This window comes from Patiria miniata, unplaced genomic scaffold (genome assembly GCF_015706575.1).
Source record: "Patiria miniata isolate m_02_andy unplaced genomic scaffold, ASM1570657v1 HiC_scaffold_24, whole genome shotgun sequence".
Taxonomy (NCBI): Eukaryota; Metazoa; Echinodermata; class Asteroidea; order Valvatida; family Asterinidae; genus Patiria; species Patiria miniata.
The window spans coordinates 19,984,211-20,005,864 of NW_024037063.1; the positions used below are offsets into that span (position 1 = coordinate 19,984,211).

Below are 21,654 nucleotides of genomic sequence, written 5' to 3' on the forward strand. Positions count from 1 at the left end.
GAGGCAAACTGAACCATACTGATATCTAGATACCGCTTTAATATGTCGACACTAAAAATTGACAAGGCAAGTCTGGTACAAATGTCCATTACTTAACACATAATAATTGATCTCGAGATCATTCTGCCGCACATCCGCTTTGGCAGTGCGTACGTAAAGGGCAGGGATGCCAAGTTCTCGAAAACTGTTGATTTTTTTAACCTATGCAGGCTGGAGAGAATGTTGTACTTCTTCACTGACTGTGCACAGGAAAATGTGTTAAAACACTGACTAAAGTGAGAATTTGAAATGATGATAATTAAAAAATACTTCATCCGTTTTGGGAAAAATTTGAAGGAGCATGTCTTTGCGAGAATACCAAATATTGAAGATCCGCCTGCTAATCAGTTTTCACATCAAGAACCAAACTTTCCTGGGTTTTTTTGTCTGTAGTGGGTTTGCCCGTTTTGGAATAAACCTTAATCAAATTTATTGTCAAATTGAAAAGCTCTTTATTTAAGTATTAAAGGGAATGTATGACATTTGCTTTTGCTGCAATTTTCAGAAATAAATGGATTTGGAGGATTAGGATGTTATAGCCAATATTGTTAAACCGACTTGTTTCACGTTTTGGGCTTGTAGATGCTGGAAAAACCAAGAAAACTAATCATGTTCTTGTAGTCTGGTTCCCTGACCCACTGACCCCACTTAAGATGAAACAGAGCAATTTGTAGACTTTGGGGAAGTGTAAGGTCAGAGAATCAGTCTAGCAGGCTTGTACCTCTATCTTCACAGGTGTGTAATCAATTGCAAAGAAAATGCAGAATAACTAAATATGAAAAATTAGGAGCAGTTTTTTTTTTAAATAAGCCAGTTTTTTTTCCAACGCTGGTCGGCCGACCAGCGTTGGAAAAATACAATTTTTCTTGAAAATATCAGCACACCAGGTGCCACGATTTTACAGGATGCTTCAGACTGTTATTCCCTAACAATCCAGTAAGGTATTTCGTGAACATTTGATCATTTCGTTTTTTGATGTTTGCAAATGTTGTATCTTCCCTTTAAATAAAACATCATACATTTTTGCTGTGTCAACAGATGTTGACCTGCATTAAGTAGCAGATGCACTTCAAACAGGCCCAATTCACACATTCAAACGCTTCTTACATGTATGTGAGCCAGAGTGGGATGAACGTGTCCCTTTAATGTATTACTTTAAAGTTCCTGACAATGTGACCATTATTTGATTAAAAGAACCAACCTGAATTCACAGAAATGCATTTAATTCTTACATAGCGCAATGTAGGCCTACACAAGCAATGTCTCTATGCGTTTCTGAAAACATCAAACAAGTGTGTCTTAAGTTGTGATTAGAAATTTTCCAAGGATGGGCCGATATTTATTTGATGAGGTAATTTATTCCATTCTTCTGGTGCTGCATAATGAAATGTCCATTGGCAATAAGATCTGTTATGAAGTGCACGTGGAATTAGATGATGTTGTGAGCTGGAGCGAAGATTTTGTGAGGGGCGGTATTCAGGTATTAATTCATAGAGATAATCTGGGGCCAGATTTTATACCAAAACAAAATATTGGTTTTTACAGCTTTAGCCTTTTTAATTAACCCTTGCTTTCATACACTCTCCAAAACACTTAGATACTTTCAATAATTTTTCGCTCGTAAAGTAAATGGCTTGTAAGAAATCAATGTCTAATGGATTTCATGATTATTTCAACACTGTCAGTACATGACCAATATACATTTAAAAAACTGGACTTGTGGGTTCGAGTCCAGCCTGCGGCTATGGTGCGTGTGCCCTTAGGCAAGGCACTTTGTCACTCATTGCTTCTCTCCACCCAGGAGTAAAACATTGGGTACCTGTGAGGGCAGAGATGGTTAGTGTGGTTGATTTAGCTGCTTTGCGCCGAACTGGCAGCATGGAGCTGTATACTCCCCAGGGAGCTGAGATGGTCTTTGGAATGTTTCATTAGCCCAATGAGCAGGGTAATAACGCTGCGCCAGGAGTGTCACTATGTTACAGACATGGCGCGTTACAAATCTCCATTATTATTATTATTAAGTATCATCCTCATTTTTTATATTGTAATTATATTTTAGTGCCTTCCTAACAAAGACATTGACACATTTTTGAGACCCAAGGGCATATGGTACCTAAGTTGGCGCATGTATGTTTTTATCCCTGTAACAATAGTTAAGCCAATAACCGTTATTGGTATTTAAACATATGCATAGGCGAATTCATTTGCATGCAAAACCTTTCTAATTACAAAACCACCCTCTACCACAACTGAAGTGAGTCCATACACACTGCCACAGATAACCATACATATACGTTAAGCAATATATAAGAACGACCCTTAATTAAGAGAATGTAAAGTCTAGAATGGCTTCGACCTTCATAGGAAGGGCTCTATAGTGATTTCCAGCGCTGCGCAGGGATTGGTCAATTCAAACTTGGTCAGTACTTCAGGATGCAGCACCCCGATGCGTCCGATACTCCGGCCCTTCAAGAGCACGTCTGCACACCGTCCAGGGAAGTAGGTAGAATCTAAAAGAAAAGTATGTGGGAAAGCCTTTGTTTTTGCACTGATTTTCTTTTTCTGCTTTTTCTTTTTGTTCTATCCCAAATCCCATAGTCTTTCTACACTTTTTGTCTGACCGGCACTTTGGGTATAATTATGTATAGTTATATTGCATTAATAAATACCTTGGAGAGTTGATGGTTTCTGATTGGTCGAGACTCGATCACGTGGGGGTGTATCAACGGTGATATAAAGACTGGCTTCAAAGAACAAGCGAAAAAATGGCCCCTGAACCAGCATTGATCCAGCCCCATGGAAGGCAATGATTGGCCAAATTTACAACAGTCATACGGCAGCTTGTAACAATACAGCACTGCACATGCGCTCAACCACCTTCGCGTGAGACTGACGCGCGCGTACGCAACACAGTTGCTATGGGTGCGCGCGCGTAAGGAAGTTTTGAAACGACATCGTACAGCATGCAGTGCAGTATACTGAGGATGTTTACGACGAAAGCACAGATCTACGATTTATTTTCTGTAAACACTTCGCCCATCAACATATTTACCTTTCCTAAACCAAGCATCTTTGTAATTCTGGACACAAGGAATGTGTAAACGAAATTTCAGCTTCCTCCATCAGGTAAAAATATGACAACATTGTTGTAATTTGTTTCGCTACGGCAGCAGAAGTCCAAACCCTGGACGTTGTACGCGTACACAATGAAGACGTTGTCCAGCGCAGCCTAGGCCCGGCTGTGGTGTATATAACAACGCTTATTGAAGAGACAGGGTACCACGCATAAGTTAAAATATGGCCCATGAACATGAACACAAAAAAGTCTGGAAATATCGCCGAAAGAAAGTCACAAAATTGGAGCATTTTAACTGTTTATTTCGTTAAAAAGGTATTTATTAATGGGAATAACAGTGTGAGGATCCGGTCTTCACTGCGTGATAATGACCGGCTTTTTTTTTGGTTCCTACAACTACATCAATTAAGCACAGAAGAATTTGTAAAAATGCTCAACTAATGACCTGTTTCTGATTATAGTCACTGTGCATGGGCAATTTCCCAAAATCAATTCCTACCTTCAATTGCTTTCAAGTGGTAGCCATCTTCCTTAGAGAAGGGAATTTCAAGAAGTTGCATTGTGCGATCCAGTAATCCATGGATGACCTGAAAGTATAAAGAGCCATGTTCAGTCACTCTACAAGTCAGGTGACAAAAGTCACATGACATCATCAGGTGACATGCCGTCAACTTGATACATCTCATGTAAAACTCTTTTACCCATAATTAACACCTGTACTACATTGTATTACAATGTGTTTATTCACTGAAGAATCAATAAAACCATAGAGTGCTCGGGCGGTTTCCGGAACTAAAGTGACTAAAGCGTTAACGTTTAGCTTTAGGGGAGTCAGGTTGGCGTAGCGGTACTTTCCTCGCCTTCCACCACTGTGACCCGAGTTTGAATCCCGCCTTGGCATGGGTTTTCAGACCCTGGCTGATTCCGTGGGTTTCCCCCCGAAAATTCTTCTGGGATTTTCCTCCCACCTCTAAAACGGCAATTTCTTCTCACTGTCTTCTCTCTACGGGTTTTTCAGGCTTTGCGAGCTACAGTGACTAAGGCACTTTTGAGGAATCCTTGGTTGCATTACCAGAAATTAATAATAATAAATAAATAATAATAATAATAATAATAATAATGATGTCACTTGATCCTGTTATTGAGGTCATATGTCATCAAGGGTGAAGCTAGAGTGCGGTACGGGGCATGATACCTGCCTGTTAGCATTTTTTTGTAAGCAAAATATTTCTTTTTATCTACAAAAGTTGGCAAATCACCATCAAAAGTCCCTGCATGGAATCCACATTACATGCTGAAAATAAAAATATATTTATAGAAAAGTGTTCTCGGAAGAACTTATCAAGACAAACCTCGAAGCCCGGTAATTTGTTGTAGTGCACGGCGCAGAAATGTCGCAGGTTCTGAGCCCCTACATCCTTTTCTTTAGTCTGGACGATGATGTCTGAGATCTCAAAGGCCTTGATGGGCAAGGGCATCTTACGGTTGTTGCTGATGGTCTTCAGAACTCCTGGCAGAAGACATGTGCGTGCGACCTAGAGGAAAAATTAAAGTTATTTGGAGATTAGCACTTTTGTTTGTAAGCCTTATATCATTAACCCTCCTATGCAAACATACAGTCTGTGCCAAGAAGTCCTTTCAGTTAAAATCAATCAAGTGACAGTTAACAGCAGTTCAAAAGTCCCAGTCTACACAAAGCAGGATTGACTGGCTGTGACTGTTTATGTAACTTGATACAGCTTTGCTTTTAAAGCCATAGTCCATCATGTGCAGCCATCCGAAAAGTAACTGGCGTAATTATTGTTGAAAAACAAACTTGGTTGAAAGATAGTAAGGGAACTAAACTCCCTGTGAAATTATTCTTTCTGGGAAGCTGTCATTTTGAAGTAATCAACGAAAGAAGGCCTTTCCAACGGTGCGTCTTAAGATGCACCGTAGGAAAATTTGAATTAGTAGTTCGTTTTGTTATTCGGCGTAGCGCACAAGCATTGGCACGACGCACACGCGGTTGCTTTAATTCGTCGGATCAGTGCGCGACGTCGCGTATAGCTGCAATTCAAAACAATTCAAAACATGATTCAGTAACTTTTGATTTGAAATTGAGATCCTAGAATGCTGTTTTTCTCGGAATATACAGCTGAAGCTGAGCTGAAACTTCATCAGGTTAGTAATTGTTCAGCACCCTTCTTTAGATCTTAAGCCCTTTGGTTGCTTCAAACGAACAAAATGCACAAATTACAAATGATGGACTATCTCTTTAACTCCGGGTGACTGATGAGCCAGCTGTGACCACAACTTGCCTGCTTTGTCTGTTCATGGTCTGTTGACTGAGTTTGACTAGTCACAGTGCTTGCTTAACATATGATCTGACGGCTGGTGACTAGCCTGTGTTAAAAGTACAGCAGAGGAAGTGGATGGAAATTTAGACTGTCTGTGTCTGTTTAAATAGCAGGAGGGTTAACTATAAAGCCCAGTTCTTCCAAACCATAACGGATTCAATTCAATACAAGTTGAAAAAATTGTGGGTCTGGGGCGTAAGGAGAAGTGCTGCCCTGGAAATCTGGGGGTTAGGATACCCCAGATTTCCAGGTCAGTACTAGCGGGGTTGCTGATGTTACACTGAGATCGTTAGTGCTGGAGAATGTGACTGACCTAAAAATCCAGGGACTTGGGATAGGGAGTCAGGTTGGCATAGCGGTACTTTCCTCGCCTTCCACCACTGTGACCCGGGTTCGAATCCTGCCTGGGCCAATATGTGGATTGGGTTTTCAGTCCCTGCCTGATACCGTGGGTTTTCCCCAGAATATTCTTCTGGGCTTTTCCTCCCACCTCTAAAACTGTAACTTCTTCTCATTGTCTTCTCTCCACAGGTTTCTTCAGGCTTGCGAGCTACAGTGCCTAGGGCGCTTTTGAGGAATCCTTGGTTTCATTACCAGAAATGATTAATAAAAATAATAATAATAAAAGTACTGACCTGGAAATCAAGGGTCTTAGTGCTGATAGAATCGACTTTGAAATCAAGGTTGTAAGTGTTTGGGAAAGCAGGTGACCTAAGAATCCAGGGACATTGTAAATGAGAAAAGTGCTGACCTAAAAATCCAGGGTCTTACGAAAGAGCTGTCCTGGGAATCTAGGGATTTGGGAAAGGGATTATCTGGGACCTTGGTATCCAGGGTATCAGAATCGCAATAACCAATGCTTACCTGGAATCCAGGGTCTTACGTAAAGAGATGTCCTGGGAATCTAGGGGTTTGGGAAAGGGATTACCCCTGACCTTGGCATCCAGTGTCTTAGAATCACGATAACCAATGCTTACCTGAAAATCTAGGGTCTTGGGGTTGGAGATGATGACAGCATTCGTCGTAGACATATCCTTCCTCATTTTTTCAGAGATATCTTCTCTAGAGCACTAAATAGAAAAGGGGGGGAAAAGGAAAATGCAAGACACAACTTAGACTGATTCCCTGTTGGGGATTCATAGTTCAACTTCAATCCACCATTAATATTAAGTCACCAGGGTTCGACTTTAGCGGTAGCCCGCTAGCCAAATGCCAGTCAAAACAGCGGCGGGCTAGTCAAACTATTCCTTAAGTAGCCTGGCTGGTGAGTCAAAAATTATTGGGCTACGGCAAAGATAAAAAGACAGGAAGAAATAAATCACGAAATTCAGAAAGCAAACCTGTATCAATTTGTGTCTAATTTTATTAACCATTTAGGGTTAAATTATTAAATCTGTTTCTTAAAAACACTGACAAGATTGCATCAGGATACATGTTTACTTGTATACACATTGTTGTATATGAAACACTCTATAAAAGACGAACATGCGGCACAGTGAAAATGCCCGCGGGCTAGTTAAGAGTCTGTTTCAGTAGCCCAGCTGGCTAGTGAAGAAAAAAGTCAAGGTCAAACCAGGAGTCACACCAAGGAGTGACTTCCTAATGTTGCTAGACCATTGTGACCAGTATATGCTACATGGTATTAAAGGATTTATAGCTTGTTAAGGATTTACAAATGTAATAATGTTCTTATATAGCGCTTTTAACTAAGATCAAAGCGCTTTACGTTATTATTACCCCTAATCATTGGGCATTCAAAATACTATCTCAGCTCCCTGGGGAGTATACAGCTCGATGCAGCCTTTTAGGTGCAAGGAAGCTAACTCAATCACAATAACCATCTTTGCAATCACAGGTACCCATTTACTCCTGGGTGGAGAAAAGCAATGAGTGATAAAGTGCCTTGCCCAAGGGCACACACACCATGACCCCGGGCTGGACTCGAACCCACAACCTGCAATTTTACCCACAGACCACGAATCCAGTGCCCTTAACCACGAGGCCACAGCACTTTTAACAAATAAACTAACAAACTGGGGAACTGCCAACATAGGGCTGGATAGCTCAGTTGGTAGGGCGCCAGAACGGCAATCTGCAGGGTGCAGGTTCCAACCCCACTTTGTTCAACTTCAAAATTTTCTTTTTTTGGTTCAACTTACCAGAGCAAAGGTCAGGACTTCAGTGAATCCCGAAGCAGCCATCTCGTGCCTGAGCAGGTCCGTCAGTTTGTTGATGGGGAGCTGCTCTCCGATGGTGTTGGTTTGTGGAATGCGTTCAACTAGGTTGTTGTAGCCGTACGCCACGGCCACGTCCTCGATCACGTCGCAGGCATGGATGACATGTGAGGAGGTAGGTTAAGGGCAATTCAAGGTCCTTGGCATCAGGGTTTAGGGGTTAGGGTTAACAAGAACTGTCCGATAAATAATTCAAAATGTGAAATTTAAAAATGTTTGTAAGGATATCAGCTCTGGTTGGGGGGACCTCTACTCGGAGTTGTTTCTTGTCTTCGACGACTTCGCTGCTCAGACACATTCTGGTCAGAAGCTTGGCTAACGCCTCGGCATCCTCACTAGAGGAAGAAGTAGATTATGAATAAACATGAAAAAGGGCCACTCATGTCACCAGTGAATTTGAAGTTTTTGAGAATTAACCCTCCCTCTCTGGCTGGCAATTTCATCAAGGCCAGCCCAGCAGTCAAAATCATTCAAGTGACTGTTTGTAACAGTTGAGTGCTCCCTGCCTTCATAAAGCAGGATTGACTTGCTAAATTGTTATAAAACCTGATGTAGCTATGCTTTGACTGTAGGAGATTGATTAGCCAGCTGCGCCCACCAGTCACCTGCTTTTGTCTGATGATGGAATTTGACTGTCACAGTGCCTACCGGAAATATGATCTGACTGTTGGTGATTAGGCTGTGTAAAGGCATGGCAAGGGAACAGGATTGAATTTTTGACTGTCTGTGACTGATCAAACAACTGAGGGTTAATGCCAGTTTATAGTCAGTTGCATGATGGTCGCGGGACTGAACAATTGATGTGCGATCATCTTTCATGCAATTTGTAGTTTTTGCTGAAGCTCCAGCAACTAGGGCTGCATAGCTCAGAGCACCAGTTTGGAATTTCAAAGGTCGTAGATTTGAATCCTACCATGCTCATTTTTTTCCCCAGTGATTTTGTGATGACTTACTTGATGCCTATCCTGCTGTTGATCAGCTTCACCGGCAGTTGCTCATGGCGGTACCGTAACGTGGGCGTGATAGTTTTGGAGCCATCTGGGTAAGTCACTTCAACACTTTCGATTCTGATAAAAGAAAACAGGCACATGTGTAAATTAGGGCCATGCAACGGAACCGGGTGCCCAAGTACCGACCGCTAATGGAACCGGTTCCATTAACGGCCGGTTCCAATTTATGGAACCGGTTCCATTAATGGCCGGTTCCAATTTATGGAACCGGTTCCATAATCTGGAACCTTACTTGAACTGGTTATGGTTCTTGAACCTTACTTGAACCTTATATGGAACCGGTTCCAGATTATGGAATCGAGTACTCGTAACCAACTTCGCTAATTACTTAATAACTTCTCAGTCAATGTAAAAGAAATGTTTTGAATGTCAATGGGAAAATTTCAAAATGAAAAACACGATACATGGAAAACCAAAACCAATTTCACGTTTTATGATGCTTGCGAAAGTTACAGTTTTCACCACATAGCTAAAGAGCTCACTGTATACACCCTATCTAGCCGTATTGCCGCACCGAGGTGTCAGTATTATCGTGCGGACCTTTATGAACAATCTGAACAGCAACTTCCCAGATTTGAATTTTTGGCTTGGATTTCTTTAACGGGTACCCGGGTACCCGTATTTTTTGCCATAGGGTACCCGGTTCCTGTACTACCCGTAAATGCACACCCTTATGTGTAATTCATTGATCATTGATTTTTTTAATGAAATTCGCAAGATATTAATGTTAGCCCAAGTCCGGTTTTACATGTAAGGGCTACAAAGAAAAAAGGGGGCAAAAACAGAGACAACATTTTAAAAATCAAAGAAGTGAGATATTCAGTGATATTTTTTTTAATAGCGATACAAATAATTACTCAAATTTCTTGTAAATAGTTCTCTGGACTTCAAATTTGATAAGTTTGATCGTTTGATTTTTGAAATAAAAAACTTCAAGTTTGATAGAAATGTGGCGAGTGAGTGAATTGAGAAAAATAAGGAAATTGGAAAAATTAAGTATCATATTTGTTGAAAACGAAAAAAAACCAATCTATTCATCTTTGCACTGGCATGGGGCAGATTTCAATTCAGCACAGAAATTTGGTAAGCTTACAAATTATTTGTTTATAAGAAAAAAATCAGGTAACCAACTGATATGATCACCAGGTGTAAGCTGCAAGTAAGCTTTTCTTGGCTTGTTAAATGCTAAGCATGTAAGATTTTTCTTAAGCAATATTTTCTGTTTGATTGCAGTTTTTGTGAAGTGGCTGAACTTACTGGAAAGGCTTGGAGCAGTACTGACTGAAGGTGCTGACCAGAATGTCCAGCGAGATCTCGATCTTGTTCCGATCCGTCCCCGTTATTTCCACAAACATGTTTTTCGTGTCCAGAGTGATTTTGGAGTGCTCGCCTGTAAGAGAAACAGTGCACAGCTACACGTAATTTACGTGTAGATCAGACTGGCATTTCAGACCAATATATAAATACACATGATCTGCGCGGTGCCCTAATAAAATCAAAACTATGGGCAAATTCACCTCTTGGTATAGGTATTAGGGATATAGGGATTCCATGAAGTTATTTTTGAATTGTGAAAAAAATCTGTTTTATGATTGTAACTTAGTCTGAAATAGGTAGATTAAAAAACAATGATGTGCACAACTTTTCACACATATGTGAGTAAAATAGCCTTTTCTCATGTTATGTTCTGTACATAAATGTATGTACTGTACTAAACGCAGTGCATCGCGCGGTTACACGCACTGTCAACAAGCGTTTTGCCAACACTTTTTCAAATCACGGTTTCACATCACGACTGGTCCCTGGAACTCTCAAAAGTGGTAAAAATGCGCCCTCTTTTGTTGGTGCATGGAGCCCATATAGCCACATTCACAGGTTTAACCGCAGAGCTATATTAAATTACTAGAGCGCTAACTCATCATTCTGCGCGCGGAGATGCTTTGAAGCCGTCCTGGGCGCAGACATTTTGAATTCATGTGCGTGTCTGTAGAACACAATGAAATTAGATGGATTGAATTTTGAAAGTGTACTCTACATGCAACGCGCAAGTAGAACACACGCAAACAACTTAAGCGCGTCATTGCCGGTTAAAAAAACGTGACAGCAAAAAGCATCTGCAGCAAATACGCGCATGCGTTGCCCTGTTTGCGTAGAGCAAAATGACACGCTCATTTGCTGATCGTACGTTTCAGTTTTGGGCGTATTGGCTTCGATAACGCACCGGTATGGAATACAAACGCAGATATGCAAATAGCCGTACAAAAGCCGTACACAATTTCTAGGTCTCCATAGGTTTGTGCACAAACATGGATGCGCCCAGCAGGCATTACTTTGTACACGAAGTTAGCGCTCTAGTAATTTAATATAGCTCTATGGGTCAAACACACAGGGTGCCAGAGTTAGATCAAGACCTAGATCCGGATCACTTTCACAATCTTAACGATCTGTACTTGTACCAAGGACCACCCCAAACATATGTGAGTTATCTTGTTAACAGACAAACCAACCAACCAACAAACTAACCAATGCCTATGAAAACATAGCCTCCTTGGCAGAGGCAACAATGGAAGTTGCGATCAAACTTGCGTCTCGACTCTTAACACTGAAGAATGGTTAAGAGGGGTCAGGAAAAAATATGTCAGTTACGAACGACTCACCGTTAATGATAGGAGGCATCGACAGCACTACGTTGTTGCTGTCATGTATAAGAGGATAGACAGGTTTGTCACGTATGATGGGCAGATAGTGGCGGAGGTGACCCACTGTAGAGAACAGTTCCATCTGCTCAACAGCAGTGTATTCTTTAGTCTGGTTAAAAATAAAATTACGGGAGTTAAGGTTGTGTCAAATATCAGGACATCCGAATATGCAATCACTTATTCCTATTCAAATTTTCAGAAATGAAATGAAGTTAATGGAAACTTCATGAAATACGTCAGCACAATTCTGACAGCGAATTTCTTACCTGCTTTATCGAACTGAGGCATAAGTCAGCACAATTTTGACAGCGTATTTGTTACCTGCTTTATCAAAATGAGGAATAAGTCAGCACAGTTCTGACAGCGAATTTGTTGGCTGCCGCATCAAAATGAGGCATAAGTCAGCACAATTCTGACAATATGCAATATGCTTTATCAAAATGAGGCTTAAGCCATCACAATTCTGAAAGTAAATTTGTTATCTACTTCATCAAAATGAGGCATAATTGAGCCCAATTCTGACAATGAATTTATAACATGCTTTATCAAAATGAGGCATAAGTCAGCACAATTCTGATAGCAAATTTGTTATCTGCTTTATCAAAACGAGGAATAAGTGAGCACAATTCTGCATTCTCAAGATGGACCATTCCATTATTGTCAGACCGACCTGGTTCAGGGGTTTGAACTTGATGTCCTCCGGCAGCTGAGCATCAAAGTAGAACGGACCTTGGATGGTGTCCAAGTCGTGAGTTCCCATGGAAACCAGAGCTCGTCGTCTGAAGGAATAGCAGTAATAAAAATGACACCAAAGAACAAACCCTAAAGGCATATAGGATCAAGTACTTTTCATGCATTTGGTTCGTTTTCAATAATAACACCACCCGAATCCAAAGAAGAATCTGATAAAGAATGATAACGTTTTAGCTTAGTGAATGCTGTATATTCCGAGAAAACAATATTCTAGGATCTCGATTTCAAATCAAAAGTTGCTGAGTCATGTTTAGAATTGGGCCTGAATTCAGTGTCAGAGACACGTTCTCACTGTGCCGATTGCAGCTACGCGATGTCGCACAGCCACACTGAACCGACAAATTAAAGCAACCGCACACGCCTGTACGTCTTGTCAATGCTTGTGCGCGCTTCGCCGAAATGAACTCCTATCGGAACTTTCCAAGAATGTGTCTTTATACGCATTGTTGGAAATGGCCTTCTTTCATTGATTTCTTCAAAATGGCAGCTTGCCAGAAAGAATAATTTCACAGGGAGTTTTGTCCCATTACTATTTTAAAACCAAGTATGCTTTTCAACAATAATTACGTCAGTCACTTTTTGGATAGCCACAAATGACGGACTGAAGCTTTAAACGTTTAACGTCACAAACCTACTCACCGGCCTATGTTGTGGTGCAGTTTGTCCTGTAGGTCAATGAAACTCTTGTAGCTCTCTGGGGTGAAGGTTATATCCTTCAAGATGGCTGCCACCGCAAACGGTCTAACTCGCGCTGTCTGAAACATGAAAATTTAAAAACAAAAGGGTAAACAAATTATCCAGGTAAGCCCTTTGCTATTGGGCATTACGCTTTTATCGTTTATAGGTTAAAGCATTAAACCTTGTACTGTTAAACACTGTCCCAGTACTGTAAGGATTTATCGATTCATCTAGAACTAATATGTAAGACATTGTAATATGAGTGCATGGCAAGATGAAACAGATATTAATTGCTGTTAACTGCTATCAACTGGCATCACCTGCAGTTAACTGCCGTCAATTGCTGTCCACTGCAGTCACCTGCTGTCAACTGCAGTCAACTGCCGTCTTCGTCTGTCAACTACAGTCAACTGCCGTCAACTGCTGTCAACTGCCATCAACTACTATCGATTGCTGACAACTTTTGTCAACTGCAGTCAACTGGCAATAACTAGCATCAACTGCAGTCGACTGCCGTCATCTGCTGTCAACTACAGTCAACTGCAGTCAACAGCCATCAACTACAGTCAACTGCTGCCAATTGTTGCGAACTTCTGTCAACTGCAGTCAAGTGGCGAAACTGACATTAATTGCTGCCAACTGCTGTCAACTAAAGTTAACTGCCGTCAACTACAGTCAACTGCTGCCAATTGTTGCGAACTTCTGTCAACTGCAGTCAACTGGCGTTAACTGGCATTAACTGGCATCAATTGCTGTCAACTGCTGTCAGCTGTAGTCGACTGCTGTCATCTGCTGTTAATTGCTGTCAACTTCAGTCAACTGCAGTCCCCTGGCATTAACTGGCATCAACTGCTGTCAACTGCTGTCAACTGCTGTCAACTGCCGTCATCTGCCGTCAACTGCAGTCAACTGCAGTGTCAGCTGCCGTCAAATGCTGTCAACTGCAGTCGACACACTGTCATCTGCAGTAAACTGCAGTCAACTGCTGCCAAATGCTGTCAACTTCTGTCAACTGCAGTCCACTGACGTTAACTGGCATGAACTGGCTTCAATTGCTGCCAACTGTTGTCAACTGCAGTCAACTGCCGTCATCTGCCATCAACTGCTGTCAACTGCAGTTAATACACTGTCATCTGCAGTGAACTGCAGTCAACTGTCGTCAACTCGCCGCCAACTGCATTGACGGCAATCAGTTTGATCAAAAGTGATCAACACCTATGGTTACAACTTACATCAGGTTTGATGATAAGGCGTTGCATGTTTCCATCAGCCGGAGGCGTAGCGACGTAGCGCGGATGTTCAATCTTCTGTAGGAAGACCATTAGGGCACGGGCCAGGCCTTCAAGACACAACAGATCATACCTGTGGATTGAAGACAAATAACCTAGATTAACCCTAATCTTGCCAAATCCACCTAGGTAGTCACTATTGCTTCACATGGGGCTTGACTTCCCTTGAAAGTACAAATAAGTACTATTGGTTTCCTCAAGTGAAAGATTATACCCTAACCCTGCCAGACGCAACTCAGTGCTTCAGGTGGGAAAGTCTGTGAGACCATGCTGCATTGAGCCATCAACACAAGTGCATAAACGGCCAATTCTCAAACAATGAGAGCTCGTCCCACTGAACAATGCCACAGTTGTATCCTGCTGCATCAGTGATCAAAGATTCTGAGGCTGTTTGGCATTGAGATTTGTGACCCGATGGATCTTGCTACACTCAGGCATGCAACTGGAAATTCAGACAAAAAGGAGGAAACTCCAAACCACACAAGACTTTGTGCAGTATTTTTCAATTTGTAATGGCATTCATGAGAAGTAAAAAACGAGGAAAACAGCGGATCCGAGGAAAAGTTGCATGCTTGTACACTGAGCAGGCTTGCCATTTTGAAGAGTGTGGCATATTGCTGCGTTCAGCAGGGTGTCTAGCTAAAATACCCCGCAGGGTTAGGGTTGAAGGTGCATGTAGGGTACCAGAAGCATCCAAATAATGGCTGCCAGTATCACAGCGGCTGCGGCTACTTCCATAGGCACACGTTTAATTGTAAGCCATAACCAGGTAATTAAGATCCGGCTAATAATAATAATAATAATTATTATTACCCTGGATTGGACATTTGGGAGACATCCCCATAGACTTGTGCACAATTTTTTCAAACTTAAAATGTGCCCTAACCCAATATTCCCTTGTCCTTTTTCCATGAATTTTGGTATGTTAACAAATTAGACTACGAGCAACAAATATAATCTAATTGTGACATTAAAATTTTGCCTCTGACATTAGGCAGACATGAAAATGTCTCCCTAATGACCGATGTCTCCCATCGTGCGAAGAAATAACGATGACGTGTCTCCTTAATGGTACTATTACACGTATAATAATAATGATTTACAATTTACAGTAAATTTACAATTTACGGTGCTTCTTAAGACGCATCGTTGGAAAGGCCTTCTTTCGTTGATTTCTTCAAAATGACAGCTTTCCAGAGAGTAAGTCCCCTTACTATCTTTCAACCACGTATGTTTTTCAACAATAATTACTCCAGTCACTTTTTGGATAGCTGCTTTAATACAGCGATTTTAAAATTAATCCTGTATAAAACTAAATATGCCCAGACGGCTAGAGTAAGTAGTAATTCACAGACCTGTTGGCCGGTATGTCCACCTTGTAGATGACTACATCCGATGCTCCTTCCGCTTTCTCAGCTCCTTGCTCTTTGCTAATCATAGCTTTCTCGGATGTCTACAAGAAGCAAAAAAAACAAGTCCAAGGTCAGTCTGTTTTCTCTGGTAAAAAGGTATTACGATAAAATGCAAGCCTATGTGCAGAGATATACAAAAATAATGAAAAGTCCAAAATGACTGTTGGTAATTGTATTTTTAATGCAATAGTGTAGTAACAATTTGTTTGTAAGCCAACTTTTTCTGTTTTATTTTGTCATTACTGTTTTACTCTCGTATAAATTTGTTTTTAACTTGTTAATCAGACATTGTTAGTCTTTTGACATGCTGTTCGATATTTTTGTGTAATAAACCGTAATGAATGAATGAACAACAATTCATGTTTTTCTTCAGTGATGAAAAGTACCAAAAAGAATTCAAAGAATAAAATCAAAGGGAAAATGAGACAGTGACAAATGACAAAAATAAAGCAATGGACATTTGCCGGTCAAGGCAAAATGCAAAGGAGCGATGTTATGCCGTAAGTCTTCTCTGATTGGTTGATACCATTCCAGTAATTTTTTTATTGGTTGTGAAGAAATTGCCGGTAAGTACATCACATCTTTGCTGTGACCGGCAAAATGTCCACTGCAAACAAATTCTTACAATTTCATCCAGCTCCAGACCATACTCGAAGCATAATTCTTCAAATTCTTCATCAGCTGTAAAAGGCAAAAATATCATTTGTTAGTCTTGTAATGTCATTAGAGCATGCAAGGCTCCACAACTTGGTAGCGTGGTAGGCATAATGTTGGCGTGAGTGTAGTGTATGGCCACTCTTTACTTTTGATCAAATTAGACTCGAGGGTGTTTTTTATCATTCCAAAATGACTTTCGTCAACATAAAGCAGACTTCTCTAAATAATTCTTCAAATGACATATTTTTTTAGTAATTTTGAACAGTTTCTTACAGTAGAAGATGCGATTTTCTTACGCATCGCATATATGCTCGCTAGTCTTGGCCCAAGACTGGCTTTGTCTTGCCGATAGTCACTCCAGCCAACCGAAGTCATGAAAACACTCCACCAATGATCAAAGCCGAGATATGTTTCTGGTCACGGTCGCTAAAACACGCCCGATCTTTGGATAGGCGACTGCGCTTACAAATACAAGTTAGTGCGCATGTGTTTGAGGGTGGTTACTAAGCAAATCGCGCGTGCACACTGCGCGTTCACGCTGCACGGACGTACGTCCTGTACGACTAAACTAGCAATGAAAAGAGTCTACAACAATGTACAAGTTTAACGTTGCTTTCGAGTTTATTTTCCTGATTAAGGTCGGTCAGCATCGCATATGGAATTCCTGAACCCCCGGCTACTCCTAGAACTATGAGGCTCCGCGTGAGCGGAGCCTCATAGATCAAGAAGCCCGCAAAATTGCCTGCAGCACAAAACACTAATAAAGTACAAAAACGTCCATCAAAATGCAGCCATTTCACACAGAACTGCTGCACAGTTTGCCCCTATACTCCGTACTTTATCTCTTGACATACTCACGTATCTTGTGCGGAACTAACATAGGTGGATTCTGTTGGTTTTTAGGCCAAAATGATGAAAAATATGCCCTTTCCGCACTGAGCCAACCTGACACTTGAAACGTGCACGCATATGATCGAGCGATGAGTTTCGGTTCGCTCGGAGCGCGCCGCGGGGGGTACGGTACAAGCGAAATGATGTGCATGCGTACAAGTGCATGTACCGTACCCCCCGCGGCGCGCTCCGAGCGAACCGAAAATCATCGCTCGATCATAATGCGTGCACGTTTCAAGTGTCAGGTTGGCTCAATGCGGAAAGGGCATATTTTTCATCATTTTGGCCTAAAAACCGACAGAATCCACCTATGTTAGTTCCGCACAAGATACGTGAGTATGTCAAGAGATAAAGTACGGAGTAAAGGGGCAAACTGTGCAGCGGTTCTGTGTGAAATGGCTGCATTTTGATGGACGTTTTTGTACTTTATTAGTGTTTTGTGCTGCAGGCAATTTTGCGGGCTTCTTGATCTATGAGGCTCCGCTCACGCGGAGCCTCATAGTTCTAGGAGTACCCCCGGCCCAATAGATAAGGACACACAGAATACTGCTACGTAAAAATTGGCTTCTCCAACAAGGTAAACATATTGAAAATATTGGTCATAATTTTTTTCGCCCGGTTTTGAGCACTTCATACCCTGGACTCCCTCCGTAACGTAGGGAGTAAAGGGAGTCCACCTGGGCTATATCGTATTATGATTGGCATTGCTGTTTGTCCGGAATCTGGGCACTATGCATGGAACATCATAAACAAGTTGATCAAGAAAAAATACCAATCCAAAACTCACTGTACGTTCTCCCGAGTGCTTCAAAGAGTAAGTCTCTAGGTACCGCGATCGTAGGCATGGTTAGAACTCGTTTGTCGTCCGCCTAGCACTAACTTGGCACGTCCGGAAAATGCCGACGGAAAAATGCTGAAAACTGCAGCAGGCAGCGCAGGGACCGGGAACACCAAAACTGCAAAAGTCAAAAGAACCACATGGATGATGAAACATTGCTCAATAGAGAGGGCGCCCTTTCATAACAGCATGCGCCGTGTTCGTGGTAAATAATATAGCTCTATGGGTAAACTTTCATCTGATAAAACCATTTTTTTTTATTCCTCATTGAATAGATATGTCATTTTTTCTATGTGTTGCTTCCAAAACTGCACCGTTGGCAAAATGCTGCGCATGTCACCGAGACTAGGCTTCATTCACGAGTTGGCCTCATTTTGTAGAACTAAAGAAATGAAATAAAATTGTCAATATCGTCCGACCTCCTAAAGCAACGCGCTCCTATTTCTCCGCACTCGCCTTTCTAGTTATATTTTGCAAGGCATGCATCGTAAAAAATGCTTTGATGCACGAACTTTAAACAGCAGCCGAAAAAAAATGGAAATTGAAGGCTTTACCGGGAATTCAGGCGCAATATGAAAAACACCGGCTTTTTACAGCTAATAAAAGTACAAATGCAGGCAGATGCTTCCGGGCCTGCAGAAGTCGAAAATATGACCAAAAGGTGACCTTTCTTGGTCTCCCAATATTGTCAGTATTATAGTTAAGATGTCAAAGATAAAAATTTGCAGTTTCTACGAGTGTGTAAAACTTACGGTGCAACTAAAAAACACAATTCTTATATTTTTTGGGATTTTTTTGGTTCATAATGTTTTAAAATCCGACATCTTAAAAACTGTCTCTGCATGGGATGATAAGAATAATAATATCATTGGGATCTTCATTTAGTAGATAAATATGTATAAAATACATTTATATAAATATGTAAATTTAAGCCCTTGTTTCAATCTCGAAAAAAGGACATTCAAAATAATCTTGAAACTAGTAACGAAAAGTGTATTGGCAAAGAAAAACAGAAAGGAAAAAGAAAGAACTTTTGCTCGAAAAGCTCAGAAAATGTAATTTCCTCAAGCCAATAAGTCTTAGTTATTAAAAAACAGTTTTTATTGAGTTACATGGCCCGGACAGCACGAAGCGTCCCCTGCGCAGAATAAGGCAAGATTGTTTTGTACAACGCCAAAACTGCTGCCACAAATAAAGAGCTTTTTCTGTGTTATTCGGCACGGTGGATGATCGTAAGCCAACAATATAAGTTTTGCTGAGGAAAAGAGTGGTTGCTTTGCTTTTTTTTTTTAAAGCTACTTGGTTGCAAAGCCTTATCTGCGCAGAGGGAGGATCGAGGATACCAATCTGCTCTGATGAATAATTTAAAATTTGTGATAACTAGTGCGGGGCCCGTTGAAAATGTGTCTGTTTGGAGCAGAGAACTGCTCATTCACAAAACGCACAACGTAATGCATTGTTATAAATTAAAAATAAGATCCCAATGTGATCATCATGACAAATCACTGGAAGAAATTACAATTAAATACAGGTTGTACATGAGTGTATTTTTTTGTTCAAAAGTCAACGCCTTCATGATGCCTTGTCAGAGGCTATAACTTATAAGTACCACCACTATTTATGAAGCTTGCCCTCTATAGAAAGGGCATTCATAAATACCTCAGACAGTTTAGCTATTCCTATTGGTCGAGAGCCCGTCACGTGGCAGGGTCTTAAACGGATGATAAAGACATGGCTAGCTGTAGTCTGGTTCCCAGACCTGACAATTATTCCCGACGCTCACGTCTTAAATTGTAGGTCAGCCAGCCTCCGTGGCTAAAAATAAACATGACGACATTAATGGCCCTTTTTCAAAGCGCGGCTTCGTTTCCGATTTCGCTTTATCACTTTTAGCTTTTAATGTTCTGATCAAATCTTTAAATAAATCACTTGCTTCGTAATATCATACAGTTATGACAATACAGTTTGATGTTTTTGTAAGATAACATTGAGTAATGTTGATCTGGAATCTTCAAAATTAGGAACCAAATAGCACTGTTAGCAGGCGGAGCCGAATGAAGACCGAGTTTTGGAAAATCTCGGTAACGGTCGTCAAATTCAAAATTGTACATGACGGAGCAAAAAGTTCGCCCGTACGATCCGAGTATATTTGATGCACAAAATCGTCGTTGAATTTCAAGTTTTCTAAAATGAAAACAATGAATATTAATCATCAACTCATTTAAAATAAAATTAATAAGCAATTAGCAGTTAATTAAACCTATTTTATATGCTCAGAAATACTCGGGCGCTATCCGATTGTCGACGAAACGACTTCGGTAAACTTCGGAAATTTTCGGAAAAAGGAGGAATTCCTCCCGTTTTAGTCACGTGACGTAAATTGTAATACATTGTATTACCGGAGGCTACCGGTGTAGCGTGAATGTAGGTTTCTATGAAAATCGGACTCATTGGTAATACTGCGCATGCGTAAGTACGATAATTAGGAAAATGACCGGTCACGTGAGAGGGATTAATAAAAGGGAAAAGGGGTCCGATTTTCATAGGAGTCGGATTTTCATGTGACACCGGATTCATCAGGAAAAGTCGGAATCTTTTGGTCTGGGAACCAGACTAGGCTAGCTGGTCTTAAACACTTTTTCAGTGTCAAATAAAATGTGGACTCCTAAAAATCCAGTGCCTCTTACCGTTTTATTGGTTGAACGTTCACAATCCTCACGTAGGCATGCGCAACACTACCAGGGAGTCAGTATTTCAGAGTTCTAAATTCAAAACGCAACGCCCCAGGTGCGTTCTGCGCAACATCGCGCAGAACATGCTACGCGCGCGTCAATCTCCATAAAAGGGTTGTTTACATCTTACTCACCAGCTGAACACTCCATTATTTTGCTAGAGGGATGTTTAAAAAAGCATGAAGTGAACTTGTTGAACAAAATCGGGATTTTTTGAACGAATTATTTGATATTTTTTTACTGAAAAGGTTTTTATGAATGGGAATAAATATGTGCTCGGTCGGTATTTATCACTCTGTTTAAGACCACTTAGAGTCTGGGTGCTGATAATTACCCTCGCCTCCGGCTCGGGTAATTATCAGCACCCAGATTCTAAGCGGTCTTAAACAGAGTGCTAAAAACCTCTGGGTGCAGACCAGTAAATCGGTCCGAAATTGCCTGCGCCGGCCAAATCACGATTTGCATGTCCTCAAAATCTTCGATATTTGAGCATGCTGTGGGCCATGAACTTGAGTGTTCGTAAACAATTTGGGTGGAAGCCGTGCACAGGACTGGGAGCTTGCAGTTCTGTGTAATTTGGATGTAATTTGGACCCTAAAAGCGCGCTATTTTGCAATGGAGTGTAGGCATTGTTTTTCAAAATGGCGATGGGCTTCAGGACTATTTTCAGGGGTGATCATCTTCAGATGGAAATTTCTCCTAAAAGTCATCAGTTGACCGCCCAAAAATTGAACAGAAAATGAAAGATGATGAAATAAGTTTTAATTTGATGTGTGTTTCGAAAACCTTGGAGAATTGTGAGTATTTTCCCCGAATTTTTGAAGTGGGAGCATTTACTTTTGGGTTCTATGGAAGTTAATTTACTGGTGTGCTACCATCAACACGGATAGAGGGCGCGCCACATAAATAGTGGTCTCAACAACGCATCAATACGGATGCTGCACAAGTGAAGAAAAAGAACAACCTCGTTTCCGATTAACTACTCAAGAAATACAAAATAGATTAAA

General features: G+C 41.1%; 1 protein-coding gene across 1 annotated transcript; it reads right to left on the minus strand.

Annotated features, from left to right (window-relative positions):
- Positions 1–1,994: 1,994 nt before the first annotated feature.
- On the minus strand, positions 1,995–18,016 carry LOC119732265 (phenylalanine--tRNA ligase beta subunit-like). Its single transcript, XM_038205717.1, has 15 exons — positions 17,865–18,016; positions 16,155–16,210; positions 15,473–15,570; positions 14,061–14,190; positions 12,790–12,905; positions 12,068–12,176; positions 11,356–11,506; positions 9,956–10,088; positions 8,642–8,755; positions 7,917–8,023; positions 7,614–7,795; positions 6,432–6,524; positions 4,468–4,650; positions 3,615–3,702; positions 1,995–2,549 (listed from the first exon to the last, which is right to left on the minus strand). The coding sequence occupies exons 1-15, from the start codon at positions 17,920–17,922 to the stop codon at positions 2,398–2,400; spliced, it is 1,770 nt and encodes a 589-aa protein (XP_038061645.1). The 5' UTR covers positions 17,923–18,016; the 3' UTR covers positions 1,995–2,397.
- Between the last annotated feature and the right edge of the window lie 3,638 nt (positions 18,017–21,654).

What these genes read in the sequence shown, in the direction of transcription:
- LOC119732265 (XM_038205717.1), bottom strand. Translation starts at nt 17,922, where the DNA reads ATGCCTACGATCGCGGTACCTAGAGACTTACTCTTTGAAGCACTCGGG. An exon ending in GTCTGGAGCTGGATGAAATT is followed by an intron (nt 15,571 to 16,154) that starts GTAAGAATTTGT and finishes TGCTTCTTGTAG; the next exon opens with ACATCCGAGAAAGCTATGAT. An exon ending in GATGCCTCCTATCATTAACG is followed by an intron (nt 10,089 to 11,355) that starts GTGAGTCGTTCG and finishes TTTCTCTTACAG; the next exon opens with GCGAGCACTCCAAAATCACT.